This window comes from Spodoptera frugiperda, chromosome 24, assembly GCF_023101765.2.
Source record: "Spodoptera frugiperda isolate SF20-4 chromosome 24, AGI-APGP_CSIRO_Sfru_2.0, whole genome shotgun sequence".
NCBI lineage: Eukaryota > Metazoa > Arthropoda > Insecta > Lepidoptera > Noctuidae > Spodoptera > Spodoptera frugiperda.
Window position 1 is genome coordinate 3,495,756 of NC_064235.1, and position 22,961 is coordinate 3,518,716.

Below are 22,961 nucleotides of genomic sequence, written 5' to 3' on the forward strand. Positions count from 1 at the left end.
ACCGCCGTACTCAGAGTCATTTAATGGTTACCTAATCCAGTCCTTAGCAATTGTTTTCGATACAAAATCGTTTCTAAGGAATAGTTTGAGTAATCATTAAATATCTCTAAGTGCGGCAGTTAGACGTAGAAACTAAGCTGACGGCAGAATCGAAGACATTGCTTACCATTTCTGCAACAATGCTCTCTAATTTTTATAAACCTGGGGCCTTATATACTGACTAAGGCTGATCTTCATCCTGGCCTGGAAATAATGGCAAACCCTATTATCTATCAATAATCCGTGTCTATGGGCTATCGATGATTGATTCACACTGCCCAAATTGAAATGATTTCTTTCTTACATTGTTGGAATATGTAAGGGACGTGAGTGTATGAATTCCGTTGAAATATTAGAACGACAATTTTAACATTTCGGATCGTAACTTACTATTCATTACTCCTATTGTCAATTACTAAAAGCCATTACAGTATCATAGGTAGAAAGACACACAATTGTGACGTTAATAGCAAAGGTTATCAATATAATGGATATCCCCAGCAAACAAGCTGATATGTTACAGTTTAAAGGGTCAAATACCATCACGGTTACACGTGAAACTATGCAAAAACAGTCTAAACTGACCGTCGAATGTGTGGAAAGATCATGCAAAGCGAGACCATGATAAACTGGCATTTTTTGGACGTCAATGTGTACAGTCAGCTAAGTTATTTAGTATGCAGGCAAATATTAACTCAGTACAAAGACAATAGCTATTGTTATACTAAACTAGCTACTTCCACGCGGTTTCACCCGCTCTGCTTGGCTTCTATTGGCCATAGCGTGATGTTTTATAGCCTATAGCCTTCCCCGATAAATGCACTATTCAACACAAAAAGAATTATTCAAATCGGACCAGTAGTTCCGGAGATTAGCAAGGTCCAAACAAACAAACAATTAAACAAACTGTTCAGCTTTATAATATTAGTATAGATTTACTTTACTCAGTAGGTAACCGAAGATTCCCAGCCGTCGCGAGACACACTCCGGGCGTCGGGGATGTTGCGACGCCCGGAGTGTTCTCTTCTCTCTTAAGTGCGGGTCTGCGGACGGTGAATAAGTGAATATGGGTAGCTCGCCGCCCGACCAGAACCAGACCCGTGGGTCAGGCGCGTCACGTTTTGCGCACCTCAAAGAGCTATCAGATCACTACTGATGCGACCCAGTAGGGCTGATGCCAACCTAGCGGGTTACCGGGGCTCCGGCTTGAAAAGCAGGAGTAGGAACGGAGTGGTTTTTAGTCAGTAAGAGTCTGATACTCCCTCTCGCCTCGTCCAAGGTGGGAGAAGTCATTGGATGATTTTCCCCCCTTAAAAAAAAGCATAGCTTGAAACTAGTCGAGTTCTTCGTCAAATAATCACACGAATAAGCCGAAAAACATAATCATTATTTCTCACGAAAGTTATAACATGGACAATTTTATTACGGGGCTCTCTTCTCAACTCTTCAATCATTCTCTCACTACACATTTTCTTACCTGCATACTAAACAGCGTTACTGACTGTGCGATAATACAGTATTAATTGGAACGCCCACGCATTCTAAAGGTGAATGCAAAGGTGTTTGTCCACGTGTAGTTAAAGGTTATAGTGCAAACTCACCAGCGAACGAGCGAAGTTTATTCATCGTATTTAGTGACAAGCTATGACAACGATATTATTATAATGAAGAGTTGAAACCGATGGCCGTTTTCACCAACCACCCGTAAACTAGCCGTCGTACTCAGAGTCATTTAATGGTTACTTAACCCAGTCCTCAGCAATTGTTTTCAATACAAAATCGTTATAGTATCTTAGACACACATTAAATTCCGTATTATGAAATATGCTGTATTTTGAAACCGAAACGGAAAGGACGCAGTCCTTTTTAAAAGGTTGGCCACGAAGTCTAGTAAATTTACGTAAAAATACCACATTACGACCTAAAGCAAACACAAATTCGGTCTCTATGTAAATTACAAACGTAAATATATGTCAAGAGCTATGTGAAATGGCACACATAATGCCATGGTGAATAGTTCAGCTTAATTATGTTAATAATTCGCGCTACTTTCATTATATTTCAAGGTATAATTTTAATTGTAATAAGGTTGAGTTTCCCCGAAGGGATCGGCAAGGTTGTAGGTAATATGTTCACGACCTAAATCTAGACACACGGCAGTGTGTCCGCCAAGTTCGAGCAAAAAACCGACACACCGGCCGTGGGTTATATTACACGAACCATTTCGGGCCAAGTTCGACCCACCTATAACTCAAAATCTATTTTATCTACGCATATGAAATTTGTAGTATCTATCGAGATCTACTTACTTATCTAAAATACAAAATTTCATTAATGTACCTATTGTAGATCTTGAGATATTGACGTCAGAAAATCGCTATTTTTACTATACACTCACTGACTGACTCACTCACTCATCAAAAACCTAGACCACTTCCAATGGTCCATTGACTTGAAATTTGGCATGGAGGTAGGTCTTTAGGTCAAGGTAAAGGAAAAAATCTGAAAATGGCCAAGTGTGAGTCGGTTTTAAAAATAATGAAGGTGTAAATTCATACCCCTAAGGAACTAAAACAAAAAAAATATCTATATCTTCCAATGGTCGTACCGACCTAAAATTCGTTACGAAGGTTTGTATTTAGTCAAAGTAAAGTAAAATAAGAAAAAAAGAAAATAAACCTTACAAAAATAAATGAAATCCCACCCAAAACATAAATGTGAAAGGATGCCAAGTTCGATAATATTGGAATGCTTCGCCTATAAAAGAAGTGAGATCTAAATAAGTACCAAGTTCCATACACAGACCTCAGTTAAAAATGATATAACTTGGCAAGTTTTAATAGAAAATTATATACTTGACTCATTGCGTTTAGTAGGTTTATAACAAAGTGTGTGAAAACTTGCCAACTTGTTATATCATTTTTAACTGAGGTCTGTGTATGGAACTTGGTACTTATTTAGATCTCACTTCTTTTATAGGCGAAGCATTCCAATATTATCGAACTTGGCATCCTTTCACATTTATGTTTTGGGTGGGATTAAAGATTATAATAGAAATCAGTACTTTAATGTGTAGGAATAGCTCGTCTCGAGATTTTGGTTAGGGATATATGTTTTTAAACTGACCTGGTCACTAACAATATCATTAAAACTCGAAACGGGATATTTACAATGTTTATTTATGTCTATGAGTTTTATGATGGTGAACACGTTCATACGTGATTATGGCGCTTGCATCAGTGCCGATCGATAGGACTCGATAGAAACTAATAACCAGTACCCCGTCGTTAAGTCCTATTGATATTGGCTACAACATTTAGACGTTTTTGAAAGTGATTGTGCTATAAACAACCAAACATACAAACTTTAGCATTTAATTTATCTTTTTTTTAACATTGATAAGTCTGCGTTTGGCCACCAACCCGCTTACTGCCAGTACGGCAAAGCGAAGATGTGGCCGAAGATGGAGCACACAGACTTATCCAACGAATGGTTACATAAAACCATAGTAAACTAGGCTATGTCGTTCTAAAATAAACAGAAATACCTTATTTTTTTCCGTCGGTTAAACAGACAATGTCTGCCCCAAATACAAGCTATACAATTAATAAAACTTTTTGCCAAAACGTGTTTGAGTGACACGTTTACTTTAGGGGTGTCGCCGATCGATAGGTCGATGACTGTACCAACCCCGTCGTTTCATTGTTTGGCTACAACCCTAAGTTTTAGATGGCCATTGCTCCCACAAATTATCATTCATAAAATCGCTGAATGATTTGAAACCGCATTACTTATTTTTATGGAGTTTTAAAAAGTTATGAAATGATATTGCAATTTCGTTCTTCTACTCAAGGAACTTCGTTGTCACCTGGTTTAAATACTGTAGCTTCGATATTGACAGAGGCAGCACCCACACACTACAATGTGATCCACAAATTGTTGTTTCGGGTCTGACGGTGTCACTGTGTATGTGATCCACAAATTGTATGTTTGTAAACTGGGTGCACATACGACAAACGAGTTTTTACATTAGGTATATGGTCAGTTTAGAATAGCGCGTTCAAGGGTTGCACACAACAAAACCAACCTTTTTAAGATCTAATCCGACGATCTGTAGATAGAGATCGATTTCTGACATTCATTTTAGGACTATGAGTCAGAGAACCCAAAAAAATTGGGTTCAGACGCCCTAATACTAGTAATTTATAACGCCAACGCGATCGAAACGTTACGGCGTTTGGTACCCTTAGTATGAGTTTGCTTTACGTTAAACGTAATCGAGACGAGAGCGCGTTCGACGCTGTGATTGGTTGGTTCATTCGTGCCGGCCAATCGTAGCGCCAAATGCGTTCATGTTTCGTTTTCGTTCAACGTAAAACAAACTTATACTAAGGGTACTGCCCTCTGCTTGATTGGTTAACTTATAGCAGACCAATCGCTTATTTATTTCGGCAATTAATACTTTGACTGCCAACAAAAATCTGTTGAAGACAAATCCTCCGCTAGCGCCGGTAATTTTTGCCCCCATATGGCGTTTAATGACTGCACGGTTGGCGCGGTGGTAGGGCAACTGGCTGCCGCGCAACGTGTAGCGGGTTCGATTCCCGCACGGAGCAACTCTTTGTGTGATCCACAAATTGTTCTTTCGGGTTTGGGTGTCATGTGCATGTGAAATTGTATGTTTATAAACGCACCCACGATACAGGAGAAAATCCTAGTGTGGGGCAACGTTTTTTTTTTTAATAAAGTGTTAATAACCGTTCTACTGAAACTTTAATGTAACTGTATATTAATGTTAATGTTTTTTCAATCTTTCCAGGAACGGGACCTCGATGATTTCCCTGATAATTCCGCCCAAGGATCAAATCTCGCGGGTGTCCAAGATGTTGGCCGATGAGTTCGGCACCGCTTCGAACATCAAGTCCCGGGTGAACCGGCTCTCCGTGCTTGGCGCCATTACCTCCGTACAGCATAGGCTTAAGCTTTACACTAAAGGTGATTATCATTTACAATAAGATATAATAAAAAACTAACTAAGCTAAAACTATGATACCCTTAATGTTCTTACCGGCGTCGTAAGAGCCGATTAAGGAACTACACTCCAGTCATCTACACAAATTCGGTTTAATAGCAACGTCACGTCTTTTATCCTATAAGCGGTAGGCAGGGGTGCACATTACGGCATGTAATGCTGCTATGCAATGTATGCCCAATTTTCACCATTTGTGTTATAAGTCCCATGTAATAGGGGCTGAGCCTATTGCCATATACTGGACACAGTTCTAGACTCCGTGCTACCACTGAAAAATTTTCGAAAAACCGAATAAAATAGTAATACTTAGCCCGACCCGGGAATCGAACCCAAGACCAACGAGGCAGCCACAAATTCGGTTTAACACGCTTGGAAATTTCAGTTTGAAAATCACTGCCTGCTGCTCTATCAAATGTCTAGTCCCTTACTCCGTAGTCATCTTTTATGACATCCACGAATAGTAAAAATGGTGACATTTTGAGCATTTAATCAATATTCAAGCCAACAATGATAATAATCCATATAAAATCAAAAGTTTCTTTACAACAATTTAATGTTTTCCCATTCCAGTACCTCCGAACGGCCTCGTAATCTACTGCGGTACTATAGTCACAGAGGAGGGCAAAGAAAAGAAGGTGAACATTGACTTTGAGCCGTTCAAGCCGATCAACACGTCGCTGTACCTCTGCGACAACAAGTTCCACACGGAGGCGCTTACGGCTCTGCTGGCCGATGACAACAAGTTCGGTTTCATCGTCATGGACGGTAACGGCGCCCTGTTCGGTACGCTGCAGGGTAACACGCGTGAGGTATGTGTTGTTGCAATATTATAATATTACTAGCTGATCCAGGGCGCCAAAGACACCCTGGGCGAAAATATTGTGGCGCCCACTTGAGGGAAGCAATATCAAGAGTTAGTAGTAGTTTTTTTTCTTGGCCCCCAGAACTTGTCGCCCTGGGCCATCGCCCCATCACGCCCCCCTAACGCCGGCGCTGAGCCGCAACGCCGGCGCTGAGCTGATCCGGCAAACGCTGTTTTGCCTTATAAATTGAATTAGATTTAGACTTCAGCCATGATCGTCCCACTGCAGGGCAAAGGCCTCCTTCAATTCATCTCTGTTTAAAAAAATAAATTATTTATAAGTTATTTATTTAAAAAAACTTAAGAAGGGTTGTCCTTATCACTTAGGGGTATGGAAAATAGATAATAGCCGATTCTCAGACCTACTGAATACGCATATAAAATTTGGTAAAAGTCGATAAAGCCATTTCGGAGGAGGTTACTAAAATTGTGACATGGAAATTTTTATATATTAGAAGATTATATGAAACGTCACGCATCACGCATTTTATCTCCGTAGGGGTAAGCAGAGGTGTACATTACGACACGTTATGTCGCAATACAATGTACACACAATTTTTACCATTTGTGTTATAAATCCCGTGTAATAGGGGATTTTATACAATATTATTACACCTACTCATTTTTAATATTGTCTAAAAAAGAGTAAAATAAGAAAATAATTATTATTACCTCTTCAATTCTCTACTATTTCCCATAAAATCAAACAGTACTGGCTTATCCTAAATAAAATTAAATCTAACCACGCTCCTATACTATTTCCAGGTCCTCCACAAGTTCACGGTAGATCTACCGAAGAAGCACGGTCGTGGTGGTCAGTCCGCCTTACGTTTCGCGCGTCTCCGTATGGAGAAGCGTCACAACTACGTACGCAAGGTCGCCGAGGTGGCCACCCAGCTGTTCATCAGCGCCGACCGTCCGAACGTGGCCGGCCTCATCCTCGCCGGTTCCGCTGACTTCAAGACTGAACTGTCCCAGTCTGATATGTTTGATCCGGTGAGTTAATTGGCATAAGAATGATATTTAACGTGATTTGGTGCAGAAAAGTCTAGGAATAATAATAAATCCAAAGGAAAACTAAGTAATTATAATTCAGCTACCTGTCTCCAGAAAAAAATCATACCATAACAATGCACCCTGGCCACATTAAACAGGCATTAAATTAATCAATCAGATCACTAATTAACCTATAAAAATGTGACATATCACCCAAAAGATGTCCATTACTGTACATACCCATGACCAATTCCCAAACCCCGATTCCTCAACAACGCTTAAATACCTAACCCTCAAAAGCCTGGCAAAGCACTACTAACGCCTCCGGTGTTTCGATTGTCCATGGGCGGCGGCGATTGCTCACCATCAGTTGGTCTGTTCGTTTACTGGCTTATACCATAAAATACCATCTTTATTAAATTGTCTTTTCACACAATAAATGGTCATGTTCGTCCACAGCGTCTGCAAGCCAAGATCATCAAACTGGTGGACGTGTCGTACGGCGGCGAGAACGGGTTCAACCAGGCCATTGAGCTAGCGGCCGAATCTCTGCAGAACGTCAAGTTTATACAGGAGAAGAAACTCATTGGCAGATACTTTGATGAGATTTCACAGGTAAAAACATATCTAGCTATCCAATACTATTATAAAACAGAGTGTTTACTCTTGAAACCAATCTCAATGTCAATGCAATTGAAATTGCATTGACATTGACATTCTATTTATCTCGATAATTATTCAATGTCAAAACTATACAACCCCAATCGTAGCTATTAAAATGGCATTCAGAGTATGGAATATAAAGCCAAACTACCAAAGGCAATTGTAACTTTCCCTCCAAGTTATAATATGTAGTTTCTAAGATTAGTTAGCCACCATTGACAAACGGTGAAGTAAAACATCGTGTGGTACATGGGCTTATAATTTTTAATAACAAGTTCGAAATCGCAAATCCGCAGTGAGCAAGCGTGATGATTCATGCTCAAACCTTCTCTGTATGAGAACAGTAGCCGGCTACTCCGGTTCTTGAATGCGAAGTTTCGTTTGATTTTCGGCCGTAGGTTTTATTGATTTACTAATAGAATTACTTTAAATAATGTTTTATTTTAAGTTCATATCAAAACCTAAGTTCTTCACGAAAGTTCGCAATAAATAGAATTGTAGTATGCAATCTGCGATGTTTTTTCGTTCGTTCATTGAATTAGAGTAGGCCCCCAGGCCTTTGGTCTGCAGTAGCTACTTATAGGCTGTTAATGTATGTGTGTATAAGTAGTAGATAGTTCTGTAGTTCATCTGCTAACAAGCTATTCACTGTGGTACTAAAATACTATTGACTATATTTACAGGACACCGGCAAATACTGCTTCGGTGTGGACGATACACTGCGCGCCCTCGAACTCGGTGCCGTCGAGACTCTCATCTGCTGGGAGAATCTGGATATCCAGAGGTAAAATACTACTTGATGGTAGAAAATGCCTATGGCATTAAGCCCACATATGTACACATTCATGTGCATAAAGAGTTCAATTATAATTATTACTTTCTTACATTTCTCTCAGTCTTCACCTGACTGAGTTTTTTAAGGGGACACAATAGTCCAATGGTTTCTCCTGGTGCAGTGGTTAGGCAACCGGTTGCCAGACAACGTGTAGCGGTTTCGATTGCCGCACAGAGCAATTGTTTATATGATTTAAAAATTGCTGTTTCGTGTCTGAATGTGATGTGGACAACAGGAGGAAATCCTAGTGACTTCCTCCCCTATTTTTAATAAAAAAAAAATAAACCGGTATTTAAGACCGATAGAATACTGTTGAGAGCAAATCCTCCGCTTGCGTCGCCCATATGGCGTCCAACGTGTTTAAATATGACAGTGATTATTTATTAAGTACTTATAGTATTATTTGTATTAAATATAACTGCCGTGTATTCCAGATACGTGCTGAAACTGCACGCCACCAACCAGGAGACCATCCTGCATCTGACCCCGGAACAGGAAAAAGACAAGTCACATTTCACCGACAAAGAGGTAAACTAGAACTACAACATTTTTCTAGATAAAACTGAGTTTATTTTACATTTACTTGATTACACAGTTGATGTAGTGGTTGATTTCCAATTATCTATTTTTGGTAGATTTGGCTACTCTAAGAGTGCTTTTCCACCAGAGATGTGCTATGCTACGTTGCTGTGGATGCATTTGGCTTTCACCAATCATATTCATTGGTACACATAGCTTAGTAGTGGTGGAAACGGACTCAGCTAAGCTATGTTTTTATATGGAAAGATGCGTGCTATGGATGGCTTCCCTACTATCGATACGTAGTTTCACAGCATAGCTCTTCGCTACGTAGCACATCTCTGGTGGAAAAGCATCCTAAAGTTGGGCTTCCGGTTAGCGGGTTACCGGGACTGCGGCTCGAAGATCAGGAGTAAAAGATAACGCACCGCTCGCGCATGCCGCTCGCTTTTACCGTCGAAGTAACTGAGCGAGCGTCAGATGCCCGCACTCTCGTCTCGATCCCCCGCGTACTACTATTTAACTGGAACTTCCATATTTGTACGTTGTATTTATTTCCTAGCTAATTCAGATAAATACTTATGCGTCTGAAAAAAAACCATGTTCGGCTGTTACAATTTTTTTGAATTTTTTTATTGGATAGTGACGTTGAAGCTAAAAATGCAATAAAAACCTTTCGTGTATCTGGCAGATACATCTTATACTTAGCGGGTGTCGAGTTGATGTAGTGACTGATGCAAAATCAGCTCTCTTTTAGTAAATTTGAATACTCTAAAGGTGCTTTTCCACGAGAGATGTGCTAAGTAGCTATACTACGAAGATGTAAGACCTAAGCTGTGAAACTATAGGACCATTTTCACTGATATTTAGCTACGTAGCAAGCTTTACCTGGAGCTGTAGTTAAACGCATACACAGCTACGTAGCATAGCACATCTTTGGCGGAAAACACACTTAATCATATAACCTTCCCGGCGGACTACATAGAAGGTTATCGGGACTCCGGTTCAAAAATCAGGAGAAGAAATGAGGTGGTTTTTAGTCAGTAAGAGTGATATCCTCTCGCCTCACCCAAGGCGGGAGAAGACATAGGGCAACATAGCTTTCTCAAGAAACAATTACTACCTTTCACAACCCTACACAAATACTACGTCATTGAACGTATTTCAATTGATTAACGGCGCATTCCAATAACCTACCTGTCGGTAGATTTGCCTACCAGCGGTATAATTTTGACACATTTTGTATGGAGCTTATGTCAAAATTCTACAGCTGGTAGGCAAATCTACCGATAGGTAGGATTGGAATGCGCGTAAAAGAATTACTACTCATCATTAAAACAATTTACATCTGTCTTTCTTTTCTTTTTTCTTTTTTTTTCTTTTCTTTTTTAAAAAACGTTGCCCCACTGTAGGATTTTCTCCTGTGTCGTGGGTGCGTTTACAAACATACAAGTTCACATACACATGACACCCAGACCCGAAAAAACTATTTTCTCTGTGTGGCAATCGAACCCGCTACACGTTGCACGGCTGCCGGTTGCCCAGCCACCGCACAAACAGTGCAGTCAAACAGGACAACAACATACATGCAACATATATGTTCGCATACTATCACGTCCTCAAATATTGAACGTATCTCACCAGTCAGTCTGTATACAACTAAAACAACTTCTAATAAAATTACAGAGCGGCGTCGAGTTGGAGCTGGTGGAGTGCCAGCCGCTGCTGGAGTGGCTGGCCAACAACTACAAGTCGTTCGGGGCCACGCTCGAGATCATCACCGACAAGAGCCAGGAGGGCAGCCAGTTTGTGCGCGGCTTCGGTGGGATCGGAGGTCGGTACCCTGCTTACTACATATTATCGGCGCATTCCAATAAACTACCGATCGGTAAATTTGCTTACGAGCCGTAGAATTTTGACATAAGCTCCATACAAAATGTGTCAAAATTCTACGGCTCGTAGGCACATCTACCGATCCGTAGTTTATTGGAATGCGCCGTATATCTATTTAATAAACCATTATTACCACCTATTACATGGGACTTACAACATAAATTGTGAAAAGTGGGTGTACATTGTACAGTGGCATTACGTGTCATAATGTGCACCATGTGTGACAATATTAATGAATGAATGAATGATACTAATATTATAAAGCTGAAGAGTTTGTTTGTTTGAACGCGCTAATCTCAGGAACTACTGGTCCAATTTGAATAATTCTTTTTGTGTTGGATAGTCCATTTATCGAGGAAGGCTATAGGCTATAAAACATCGCGCTATGACCAATAGGAGCCGAGCAGAGCGGGTGAAACCGCGCGGAAGTAGCTAGTTATGTATATTTAATATTAAGAACTAATATGATATGATAAGGATTGGCCGCAGATAGGTTTTGCTTAAAGACGAGTGGAAGGAGGGTAGGAAGGCTTTTGTCCTGTAGTGGGACGACCATGGGTTTAATGATAAAATCTGGCAACGTAAAAGCTAATTATAGTTATACTAAATTAATCTTATTGTCTCTCTGGATGGTCACCATCTGATAATTTTGAACATATGCCTAATAAAATCGGGTGCTTATAGTTGTTATAAAGGTGACACTGGCCCCTGTTATCGATAAGCGTGTAAATTAATGAATGTAGTGGAAGCGAGAGTAAAGTAAGAATTGGACCAATGATATGAATGGGTCCGTCGGTACAGGGCGACCTAGACGGACATAAATCGACCAAATTGGCGATATATTAAAGGGCCAAATTAAAAGTGCACTTAACCGACGAGCATGTATGAATAGACTGATGACTGTTGATGAAGCGAAAGAGGTGTGTGAGATGCGTAGCAATTGGCGGTTCATTGTCTCTGTCTACCTCTATGGGAGACAGGCATGAAGTTATGTATGTATGTATGTAAGAAGTATACAGAACAGGAGTGAGGTTATGTATGATTAAGAAAGGTTTATTATCACTGGCCTATCTTACGGGAACATCTATGCCGATTTCTAATATAAATTTTAATGATTGGAATTACTAACAAAATTATGCTTTTGTAACTTGTATATTATGTATTTTAATTTATATGAATGTGGCCTGTGGAATATGTTCCTAAGATATATTGTTAAATATTGCTTTTTCCAGTGTGTGATGAGTCGAGTATTTTATTGTATCTTATACCAGAGGTTATAGAGTGAAAAATAGTGTATGTGAACTTGTAACATACAAGTAAATATAAAATCAAAGTACTAACTGCCAATTATTGGAATTGGCCGTAAGCCCTTAGCAGTGACTCACTAAACGATCGACTCGACTATCGAGACAATCAATTTATGCCTTATATCAGCCAAATACTCGACTCGTCTCAATCACTAATTAACGCTAAAACTATTTACTAACCATTATGTCTATTTCTTTCCCTAACCGCTGCTCGGACACCTACGGATGGACACGTAAATATTACATCATTTTTTACACGATTTTTTACGTTTTTACGCCATTATTTACATTTTTACACAATTGTTTGCGTTTTTACGCCATTATTTACATTTTTACACAATTGTTTGCGTTTTTACGCCATTTTTACGCATTTATTTACATTTTTACTCAATTCTTTACGTTTTTACGCCATTTTTTACTAAAATGTTTACGTTTTTATGCCATTTTTTACATTTTTACACAATTGTTTACATTTTTACGCTATTATTTACATTGTTACTGCATTTTGTACATATGAACAATAGGCATTCTTCGTTACAAAGTGGATTTTCAATCTCTTCAGCTCGACGAACCGCTAGACGACGTAGATTTAGACGATTATTAAAAAACATACGTTTCACTTATTTGAGGAAAAAACATAAAAAACGCCATTACGACTCTTATATTAAGGTTTATTAATGCTTGCATGTGATTCGGTTTGGTCCTATGGTTTTGGAATGATGCGTTTGTTTGACAATGGTACAATAACTGAAATAGCAATACGAGTTTAATAAGATTTTTAATTATGGTTTTACTAAAATATTATTGGCGAAGAATAGGTAATACGAGTATTACAAGATTTTTTAATTATGGTTTTACTAAAATATTATTGGCCGAAAAGTGAGTAGTCTTGCCGCCATACTCAAAATCATTTAATGGTCACTTATATAGCAATTGTTTTCGCAACAAAATCTGTACTAAGGAATAGTTTAAGTAATCATTAATTGTATCTGAGTGCGGTAGTTGATGTTGAAGTAATTAATTTTTTTTTAGTTAAATTTTTCAGTATTTAATTTGACTAGTAGGAAGTATCCTACTATATAGGCTAATTAGTCTATTGCATTGGATTCCTATATTGATTTGTACGCTTCTATTTAATGTACTAAAATACAAAAGTCAGACATTTTAAGTTATCTAATGCAGTCTAATTCAGTGTTGAAGGATCTGAAAACTTAGATACCTAATTTTTCTAATCAGTTAAAAAAGGTAACGTGTAGTTACCCTTTACCTAAAGACAAGAACACCAAATAAATTGTGATAATATGAAAACAAAATAAGAATTAACTCGTAAGCTTAACAAAACGCATTGTTCCACGAGACCATAGGACCAACACATTTTTCTAATTAATAGATCCCTCTAGATATACGTATTATTATAATAGTTACCTATTTTCAATTATTATTAATTAATTATTATTTGCTTTCAATCACACCACCGCGTTTTTATACATAAACCCTTTTTCCCCCGTTTTGTGATGTGTAGATAAGCAGGGTCGGATTTAGGCCTCATTTTTTCGTTTCGGGCCCCTATTGGGACCCGGGTGGCAACGGCAAAAAGCCACATGATCTGCTATTCTGGGGCGGCTGAAAAGTTTTGAGCTCTAATTATTAAAAAAAAACTGATTAAGACATGTTAATGTTTAAAGTTCTGTTACTAATAGGTTCACCTATTACATGGGACTTACAACACAAATGGTGAAAAGTGTGTGTACATTGTATAGCGGCATTACGTGCCGTAATGTGCACCTCTACCTACCACTTCAGGGATAAAAAGCGTGACGTTGCATATATTCAGTTACTAAAAGCCTAATTGACATAAAACTTGGCATATTACCTCTTGACTGCCGGGTATATGAGACACAATAAAAATACATTGTGTCTTGCATAGATCTACCTTCAACATACCAGGAGTTAAGTTACATGCACATATAATGTAATTAGCGACCCGCCCCAGCTTCGCATGGGTGCAATGGTGATATATTATGCATGTATTATACATATAAACCTTCCTCTTGAATCATTCTATCTATTAAAAAAAAACCGCATCAAAATCCGTTGCGTAGTTTGTATACGATATGGCATCTGACTACTAAGAGTCATTTGTAATAATAACAAATAAAAGATATAAGCTCAAAACTTTTTAGTTAATCCTATAAAGCATTATTGTTTTATTTGGGCTCCCTAATAATTAATATCTGTTGGGGACCCAATAGGCCTATCATCATAGTCCGGCCCTGTATAGTTGTTTTTATTGAGTGTTTTAATCATTTTTTTGTTGGTTTTATTTGATGTTGAACGTCGGGATTATTACGAAGTTTTCTGGTAATAGTGAACTGTTAATGCTTTCTAAGCTGTTTATTATAATCGTGTTATATTTTCGGGATAAACTGATTATTTTAAGGGATCGGAACTCCTTGCCAGAGTCTGTGTTTCCTGATTGGTATAAACCTGAGTATCTTCAAGGCCCGATTGAATAGGTTGCTGATGGGCAGACGTCCATCCATTGATGGTAAGTGGTGATGCGGCCTCCATCGTAGGCCACATCACCACTTACCATCAAGAGAGATAGCAGCCAAATGTCGACCCATCATTTGTAAAAAAAAGGTCGAGTGTCAGTCGAATACTCAAAGATATTATGTGAAGAAAAAAGGCTAGATAATTCTACTTGAGAACTAGTCATAACAGTTAGAACTACCTCATAAATAAATAAAATAAATAGCATTTGCACCTCATCAGTTTTTTAAGTATCGCGTATTATCCAGTATTCAGTTTGCTTTACGTTTAAAGTTATCAATATATATAGAGAATATAATACAAAATATTGACGCATTAGTGGCCTTATCTTTGAAACTACCACACTCAGAGACATTTAATGATTACTTAAACTATTCCTTAGTAACGATTTTATATCGAAAACAATAGCTAAGGACTGGGTTAAGTTACCATTAAATGACTCTGAGTGCGGCAGTAAGACAGACGCAGCTAGAAATAGTATTAGATTATTATAAATTAAATGATATTTAAATCCATGACTAGTGTATTCAGTACGAAAACGAAACGAGAGCGCGTTCGGCGCTCTGATTGGTTGCTTCATTCGCACCGGCCAATCTGTACCCTTAGTATGAGCTTGCTTTACGTTTAAAGTAATCAAAACGAGAGCGCGTTCGGCATTTTGATTGGCCGGCTCGAATGAACCAACCAATCAGAGCATTGAACGCGCTCTCGTTTCGTTTTGTTTAACGTAAAGCAAACTCATACTAAGGGTACTGATTGGTTGGTTCTTCCGCACTGGCCATGTGTGACACGGAATGCTGCTCATGAATATGAGCCTCTATCATGGCTTGAAAGTAGTCGAGTTCCTCGTCAAACTACGTGTGTAATCTGATAACATAATAACGAACGAAAGGTGTTGATATGACGTTCGAGTAACATTCACGTTGGTAAAAAATGAAAACGACGTAATAATCCCGATTAGATTTAATTAATTGCATACTCTGCCCCAACTGAAGTGATCGTTTTAATGTCAGCAATAACTAAATACTAAAGAAATAAAACTTTATATACATACCTACTTAAATATATTTATACTGGTTGCGTATTTTGGAATGTTTGTCTGTCCGTTACATGAAAACTTTATCATCGTACAAAAATGGTGAAAAGTGGGTGTTGCATTGCGTTTTTACCTCTCCCTTCGTTAACGCGATGTCATTTGTAGCACTGCTATTCAGTTTATGAATGAATTGGTCTGCCAAAACTTGTAGCACTAAGGTTTTCCATAGGTTGAAAACTTAAAATGAACGATTTTGTAAACAGGCTCCAAAGTGACATTTTTATATTGAAGCAAATGCAAAGAGATGTTATAACTGGATTTCCCTTTAACATAATACGTGACACTTTACGGGGAGCCCGCGACGTTACAAACCACAGACGCTTGCGTTGTGTAAATGAGGTTACCGGAGGCCTTTGAAAGGGGGGTACTTTCCCAGTCTCTGACTCCCCAACAACCCTTAAATTATTAACTCCCCCACCCCTTCTAGGCCAGCAATGCACTTGTGGCGGCGATTGCTTACCATTAGGTGATCCGTCTGCTCATTTACCGGCTTATAACCATTAAAATAAATAAAACTGTTTAAAAAGGGTGTTACATCGTTAAAACAAAAAGCTATATGTTATATTCACCTCAAAGCAATAAGCAAGACAGACATTCACCCACGCAACCAGCAATATATTATTATTATTATATACATTCATACAAACCTATTATACAATACATTATATGATTATATATTTAATAAATGTTGTCCAGAAATATTCGCGTAAGTATTTTACTACATATAAATTATCGTATTTAATCATTTATATTTTTGTCTATTTTATCACGATTCTTTCTGTGCGTTCCTTAGAGTTATATGTATATTATGTGTTGTGCAGATATTTATATGTATTTTTAATCTCTAGTTTAGAATATAGATGCATGTAATGGCTATATGCTTGGGCTGTGTTGGGGGATAAAAAAAAACTAAAAAAAGTAATGTTAATGTGTTTGTTAAACGCGTAACTCGAAAACGGCTAGACCAATTTGGAGTGTACTTACCGCCGTACTCAAAGTCTTTTAATTGTTACTTAACCCAGTCCTTAGTAATGGTTTTTTATACAAAATCGTTACTAAGGAATAGTTTAAGTAATAATTGAATGTCTCTGAGTGTGACAGTTAGAGATTTAAGAGTTCTTATTGTTCAATGAAGTAAAAAATGTGGAGAGAAATATATAAAGATTTTTTATATCAGTTGTGTAGCATAATTATGCTAAATATAGAAGAGGTTTGCAGTCTGTTGAATATCAAAATTGATGTAGTCGTTTACGAGATATGCGTCTCGGGTTCGATTCCCAGGTCGGGCAAAGTACTACTGGCCTTTTTTCGGATTTTCGTAAATTTTCTCGGTGGTAGCACGGAGTCTGGAAATGTGTCCAGTATATGGCAATAGGCTCACCCTCTATTACATGGGACTTTAACACAAATGGTGAAAAGTGTGTGTACATTGTATAGCGGCATTATGTGCTGTAATGTGCACCTCTGCCTATCCCTTCGGGGATAAAAGGCGTGACGTTGCGTTGTAATTTAAAAATGACACCCAATCCTATCTCCCGGCCAGTCCAGCTTGCTTCAAAACACAACCAGACGGACGGAAATGACCATTTAATATATTCATATACACTATTCAAAGGTTTGATGTGTTTAGTTTGGCCACTGTTGTAGTGCATTGTTAAGTTATTGCTGTGTAGTGCCCTGTGTGGTAGCGCTTCTCTCCTTAATGCAGCTGTACGCTAGATAGCAAGGTTTTGTAGTATACGGCAGCACGGTAAGGTATACCTAATTGATAAAATGAATTTTAACCTTATTGCAAAGGAACAGAGACTTCGATAGAAGTAATAGAGATTCAATAGGCTCACCACCTATTACATGGGACTTAGAACATTAATAAAGAAATGTGGGTGTACGTTGGCATTATGTGCCATAACTTGCATCTCTGCCTACCCCATCGGGGATTAAAGGCGTAAAGTTATGGATAGAGCTTCGAATCTTTAACACGTTGTATGTCGGTCGTTGTTTTAATTGGATCTAGTCTGAATAAATTGGTTCACAAATACTCACGATAATATGTCGCTTATTCGATGAAAATGATTGATACCAATTGTTTTTATTGATAAAGCAACAGAGACAATGAAAGAGATAGTTCTTTCATGACAAAAGCACACGTAGATTTTTTTGTATACAAAAATAAAAACTTTACTATTGTAATCTTCAAACATAACACTACCTCCCATTAAGTCTTTAACTGCCAATAGAAAACTGTTGAAGGCAAATCCTCCGCTAACGTCGGTCACCGGTGACCCCCGTGGCGTTTAAAATGTTAAAGCCGTGGTAGATACTTTTAAAACACCTTATATATTAAAAACACATATTGATATACCTTATCGTGCTGCCGCCTATATCCCCTATTCTATTTATTTACCTTACTATAATTTACGTACTTAAAAAAAAAATGGCTGTGTTAATCCATTTCTGAACGGTAAAATAAAATAAAATGTAGGTGTAATCGGTTTTACATAAAATACTAACAAAAAAATGTAATAAAAAACTTTTAGTCCTTAGTCGAACGTTTTGTTATGTATGTGTTTTACCTATTTATTTCTTATGTGCTACTACGCTCTTGTCTGTATTTAAATTTTAGTATTCTTTGTAACTTCTAACTTGTTCCTCTTTCTAAAACCTTGTTTGGTATTTCTTGCTATAGAGAGCTGATTAAACGATGAAAGATTCTTCAATGCTCACCCCCTATTACATGGGACTTATAAAACAATTGGTGTAAAGTGGGTGTGTATATTGTACAGTGGCATTACGTGCCGTAATGTGCATCTCTGCCTATCGTTCGAGGATTAAAGGCGTGACATTGCTCCTAAAATAGGGTGACTGGTAATTAGTGAACGATATTTAAACACGTGATTGTACTCATGATTACAAATAACTTTCTCTAAGTAACTTTTTGATATGTACTCTATAGTTTTATTTTTATCACAATAACAAAACAACTATTTCGCTCGCACGTGCTTTCGCATGATCAACTGTTAGCAGCGGGGCGTCCGCGCCCGCGTTATCAGAAGACTATTAGATATATTGGAACTTTACGCACGTGTTTAAATATTCTTCACTAATTACCAGTCACCCTATATAGAGTCTTAAAATAAGCGTCCACAGGCCCGCATTGTACGCATTCCGTATGACGTCATCAGTACGCATCGCATGTATCGCATGATGCGGTCCGTACGATGCGGATCAGTGGACGCAGTTGTATAAGTTTCTATACAAGACAAACTAAAATCAGTTGCGTGCGATGCGTACGATGCGGGCCTGTGGACGCGTACCTTTAATGGCTCGCAAAGTTGACACTTGAAAAATATTAGAAATATTTCGTCATTTAATCAGCCCTTTATATGATTTCCATGCGTGTTATCCAAAGTATATAGCAAATATTATAAATAACCAGTTACCTTTTATATAAGCAATAACGTATCAATTATTGTATATTTACCGACGTGTCGAAATATTACATTAATAGTTTGTAAGTGCAATTCAAATATATTTATACTTTATACATGTAAAATTTATAATAATCTGGCCAATTTCGATTGACAGTGTCGTATAATATTGACGTCGCGTGTTCACGCAATAGGCTTTTACTTGCGGAGTTGCGGTGTTAAAAAAGTAATATAATCATGGATAGACTGTTGATTTGTTTGTCGGCTGATAAAGTAATGTGAAATTATTGGCCAATGAGGTTAATTAATATCTTGTCTTGGACTTTTAAGTCAACAGAATTCCTTTGTCACTTTGAAGAATGTTTAAGCATGCGTTTCAAGATCAATACCTTTAGTACGAGTTTTCTTTACGTATAAAGTAGGTAATCGAAACCAGAGCGCGTTCGTCGCTCTGAATGGTTAGTTTATTTGAGCCGACCGATTAGGGCGCTGCACGCGCTCTCATTTCGATTGCTTTAAACGTAAACCAACTCGTACTAAGGGTCGGGCAAAATATTATTGAATTTTCATAAAGAAATTGCGCCAGTGTTAGATATGTGGATATTGCACCTTTCGGAAAAAGCACTTATAAGTCGACTAAATTAACAGTCTGTCTATCCTCCCTTGGCAAATGACACAAACACTAGTCAAACATGAAATAATAGGAAAGTCAGTGTATGTAATTGTATCTATAAAACGCACGGTAGAACGTCTACCCACAAGGAAGACAGACGACCTGATGACAGGTCACAGGGATCTGCTGTATTTAGTACCGTTAATATGAGTTTGCTTTACGCTTAAAGTAATGCGTTCGGCACTCTGATTGGCCGGCTCGAATAAACCAACCAATCAAAGCACCGAACGCGCTCTAAAGCATACTCATACTAAGGGTACTGCTGTATGCAGATCTCTTCTAACCGGGTGATTTGGGAACCCATTTGAGAAGGCTAATGTTCAGCAGTAAAGGTTTTGTGACTGATTAAAGATGATATTATCATTTGGCATAATATACCGTACAATTGATTTCAATTTTGACTAGCGTTTATGCCGTTTGTCTAAGAGGCAAGTTCCAAACGCAATGCCCAGTCTATATCGAAGGCCTTTGTTGTATTAGAGATAATATATAATATACATACTCTATGTAATCAGTTGGTTAAAGCATTTTATACCTTATTGTTATGTTGACAAGGTGTTCATTTACAAACTCGCTACTACACGCAGGTATGTAGGTGAGAAAATAAAAATTGATTCAGTACAGAGACATTAACCATTGGTTGTCTAAAACCGACCAACGGTCACAAAAGATATTAAAAAAACATATAATTTAACATAACAACAGTTACTTCATTAACTAAAAATCATGGTTTACTTACTTAAATTAATGAAGAAAAGAAAAGCGATGTCGCCACACGCTGTTCGTGATGTTGAGTCCCTCTGTGACTCGAAATTGGTCGAGCTTTTCTCTATTAATGTACGTGAGGAAACTATGATTTCTAGTTAGTTAATTTAGTTATGTCTCACGATAGTTACTGTCTCTGTACTAAGATATTTTATTTTTATTTTCTCACTTACAAATGTTTTAAAAAGTAATGAAAATAGTCAATAGACTAGCGAGTATGGAAACTGACAAGTGGACGGCACAAGAATTGATTCCGACATTAAAGTGTACTTTACTAGGAAATCTATTTATTATACTATACTGGGTCTAGTTAAACAAGGGACACATATCATCAACATAACATAAATAGCCTATACGTGGCCACTGCTGATCAAAGGTTTGAGCGTTAATCACCACGATATGTCTAAATAATCTTAGAACGTAAATATTATTCGGAAAATTTCACATTGATACTTGCCGTTGGTAGGTTTCGAACATGAGGACCGGCTTTAAACCTGCGGGCCACAAATACATTTTTACAAATAAGGTACAATATGTAAATGTAAGAAAAATCTTACACAACATTTGATACAAAGTGCGAAAAAATATGACTATTATTCAGCAGTAAATTGCCACGGGTTGTTAATGTTATATCCCATCATTATTATTTGGGATTGAATTGCTTTTTTCAATGTGTCCCTTGTTTTAATCCCAGTCTTAGCTTTGTACTGACAACCTCGCAGAGCAATCAGAAATATCCTTATAACACAAATATTCAAGAGTATTTAGCTTAATATAAACCGATTTGGAATATGCTAAATGATATAAAACACAAATCTCATGATTATGGGCTGCGCTATGGCTTGAAACTCGTCGAGTGACCTCGAACAATTTCGTGCGTACCATATTATTGTGTTGAAAAGATGTGATAGTTAAGGAATACTAACTCTAATCCAATGTTACAAAGATCAAATTGCTTTGATATCAAATATTCTTTATGTAAAAGGAAAATTAAACCTTAAGTATAAAGAAATTAAGACCACATTTGTTTGTAACACGCAAGACTCTTATGATAAACAAAATTAAACCTTAACTATACACGTTTAAGATTGTATTTCTCGTTTAGCATATTTCAAATCGGTACAAAAATCCTGAAAATCATTAGCAATATTGTTAAAAAGCTAGTTGTAGTTTGTAGTCGATGTTTTTTCATATGAATTTGAGAATCTTTTAGTCTAATTAGTTATAGCTGGTACTATGAGTGGTGGTCCGATGGTTTTTAAATGTAATTTTTATACTACAATGGAAAATATGCCTTAATGAAAGCACTATAGGTAATAAATTGCTTTACTTATAAACCGCTAACTGATACTCGTATCCTCAACAGCCTATAAGTGGCCACTGCTGACCAAAGGCCTCTTCTCACACAGAAGACATGAATTACACGCTTGCTCAATGCGGGTTGGCGATTTCAAACTTATAATCAGAAATTATAAGTCCAGTTTTCCTCACGATGTTTTCCTTCACAGTTTGTCAGTGGTGTCTAAATAATCTTAGAAAGTACATATAACTCGGAAAATGTCACATTGGTACTTGCCGTTGGTAGGTTTCGAACCCGCACTCTTATGCATGAGAAGAAGGGGTCTTAAACCACCCGCATGGTTAAAGAAAAATGTCCTATCTTCTGTCATAAAAAAATACCAATGAAGTAAGAAGACAGAAGAGTTAGAAAGAATATATTTTTCTTCTCAAAAATAGATAAATAAAGTTGTTATTCACGTACATGAAAATCATCGGACCGTCATTTAACGAAATCGTTTAAAAATGAGCCTTAAAACATAACCAAATAAAGATTAAACTTGTAACCATCCAGAGTAATCGTCAGACATATATTTAGTACATAATATAATAACAGCGCGCTATAATAGTATATAGGTAATATACTTGAAAGAAATGCTTGACATAGTATATGTATAGAAAATTTATATAGAACTCGAAACTGACACTAAAGAAAAGTTTATATAAAAAAAAGTATATAATAAATTATGCAAAAAGGGATTCTTTATGTATGTGGTTTTGAGTTGAATTTTACTTAACACTTTTAATCATGATTTTGTGGTAGTAAATGAGGAAATGATTGAATAAATCTTTGATAGAGACTTATGAAAAAAGTCCGATTACGCCGAGGGCTCAGTATGAGTTTGTTTTATCGAAACGTTACCGCGTTGGGCGCTCTGATTGGCCAACTCCAATGAACCAACCAATCAGAAGGCTAAACGCGGTAACATGTCGATCTCATTAAACGGGTGTCCATAGGCGGC

General features: G+C 37.5%; 1 protein-coding gene across 2 annotated transcripts in view; it reads left to right on the forward strand.

Annotated features, from left to right (window-relative positions):
- The window catches only part of LOC118278506 (eukaryotic peptide chain release factor subunit 1), a 51,970-nt gene that overhangs the window by 23,438 nt on the left and 5,571 nt on the right, over window positions 1-22,961 (forward strand). Inside the window, exons 2-9 of one of the 2 annotated variants that reach the window (XM_050703661.1) lie at window positions 4,859-5,034; window positions 5,642-5,880; window positions 6,699-6,929; window positions 7,389-7,544; window positions 8,276-8,376; window positions 8,862-8,955; window positions 10,633-10,780; window positions 12,671-12,804. In XM_050703661.1, the coding sequence (XP_050559618.1) occupies window positions 4,859-5,034; window positions 5,642-5,880; window positions 6,699-6,929; window positions 7,389-7,544; window positions 8,276-8,376; window positions 8,862-8,955; window positions 10,633-10,780; window positions 12,671-12,750 (1,225 nt within the window). In that variant the 3' untranslated portion in view covers window positions 12,751-12,804. Of the gene's footprint in view, window positions 1-4,858; window positions 5,035-5,641; window positions 5,881-6,698; window positions 6,930-7,388; window positions 7,545-8,275; window positions 8,377-8,861; window positions 8,956-10,632; window positions 10,781-12,670; window positions 12,805-22,961 lie in introns of those variants that run through there. The other variant, XM_035597726.2, reaches the window with a different exon arrangement.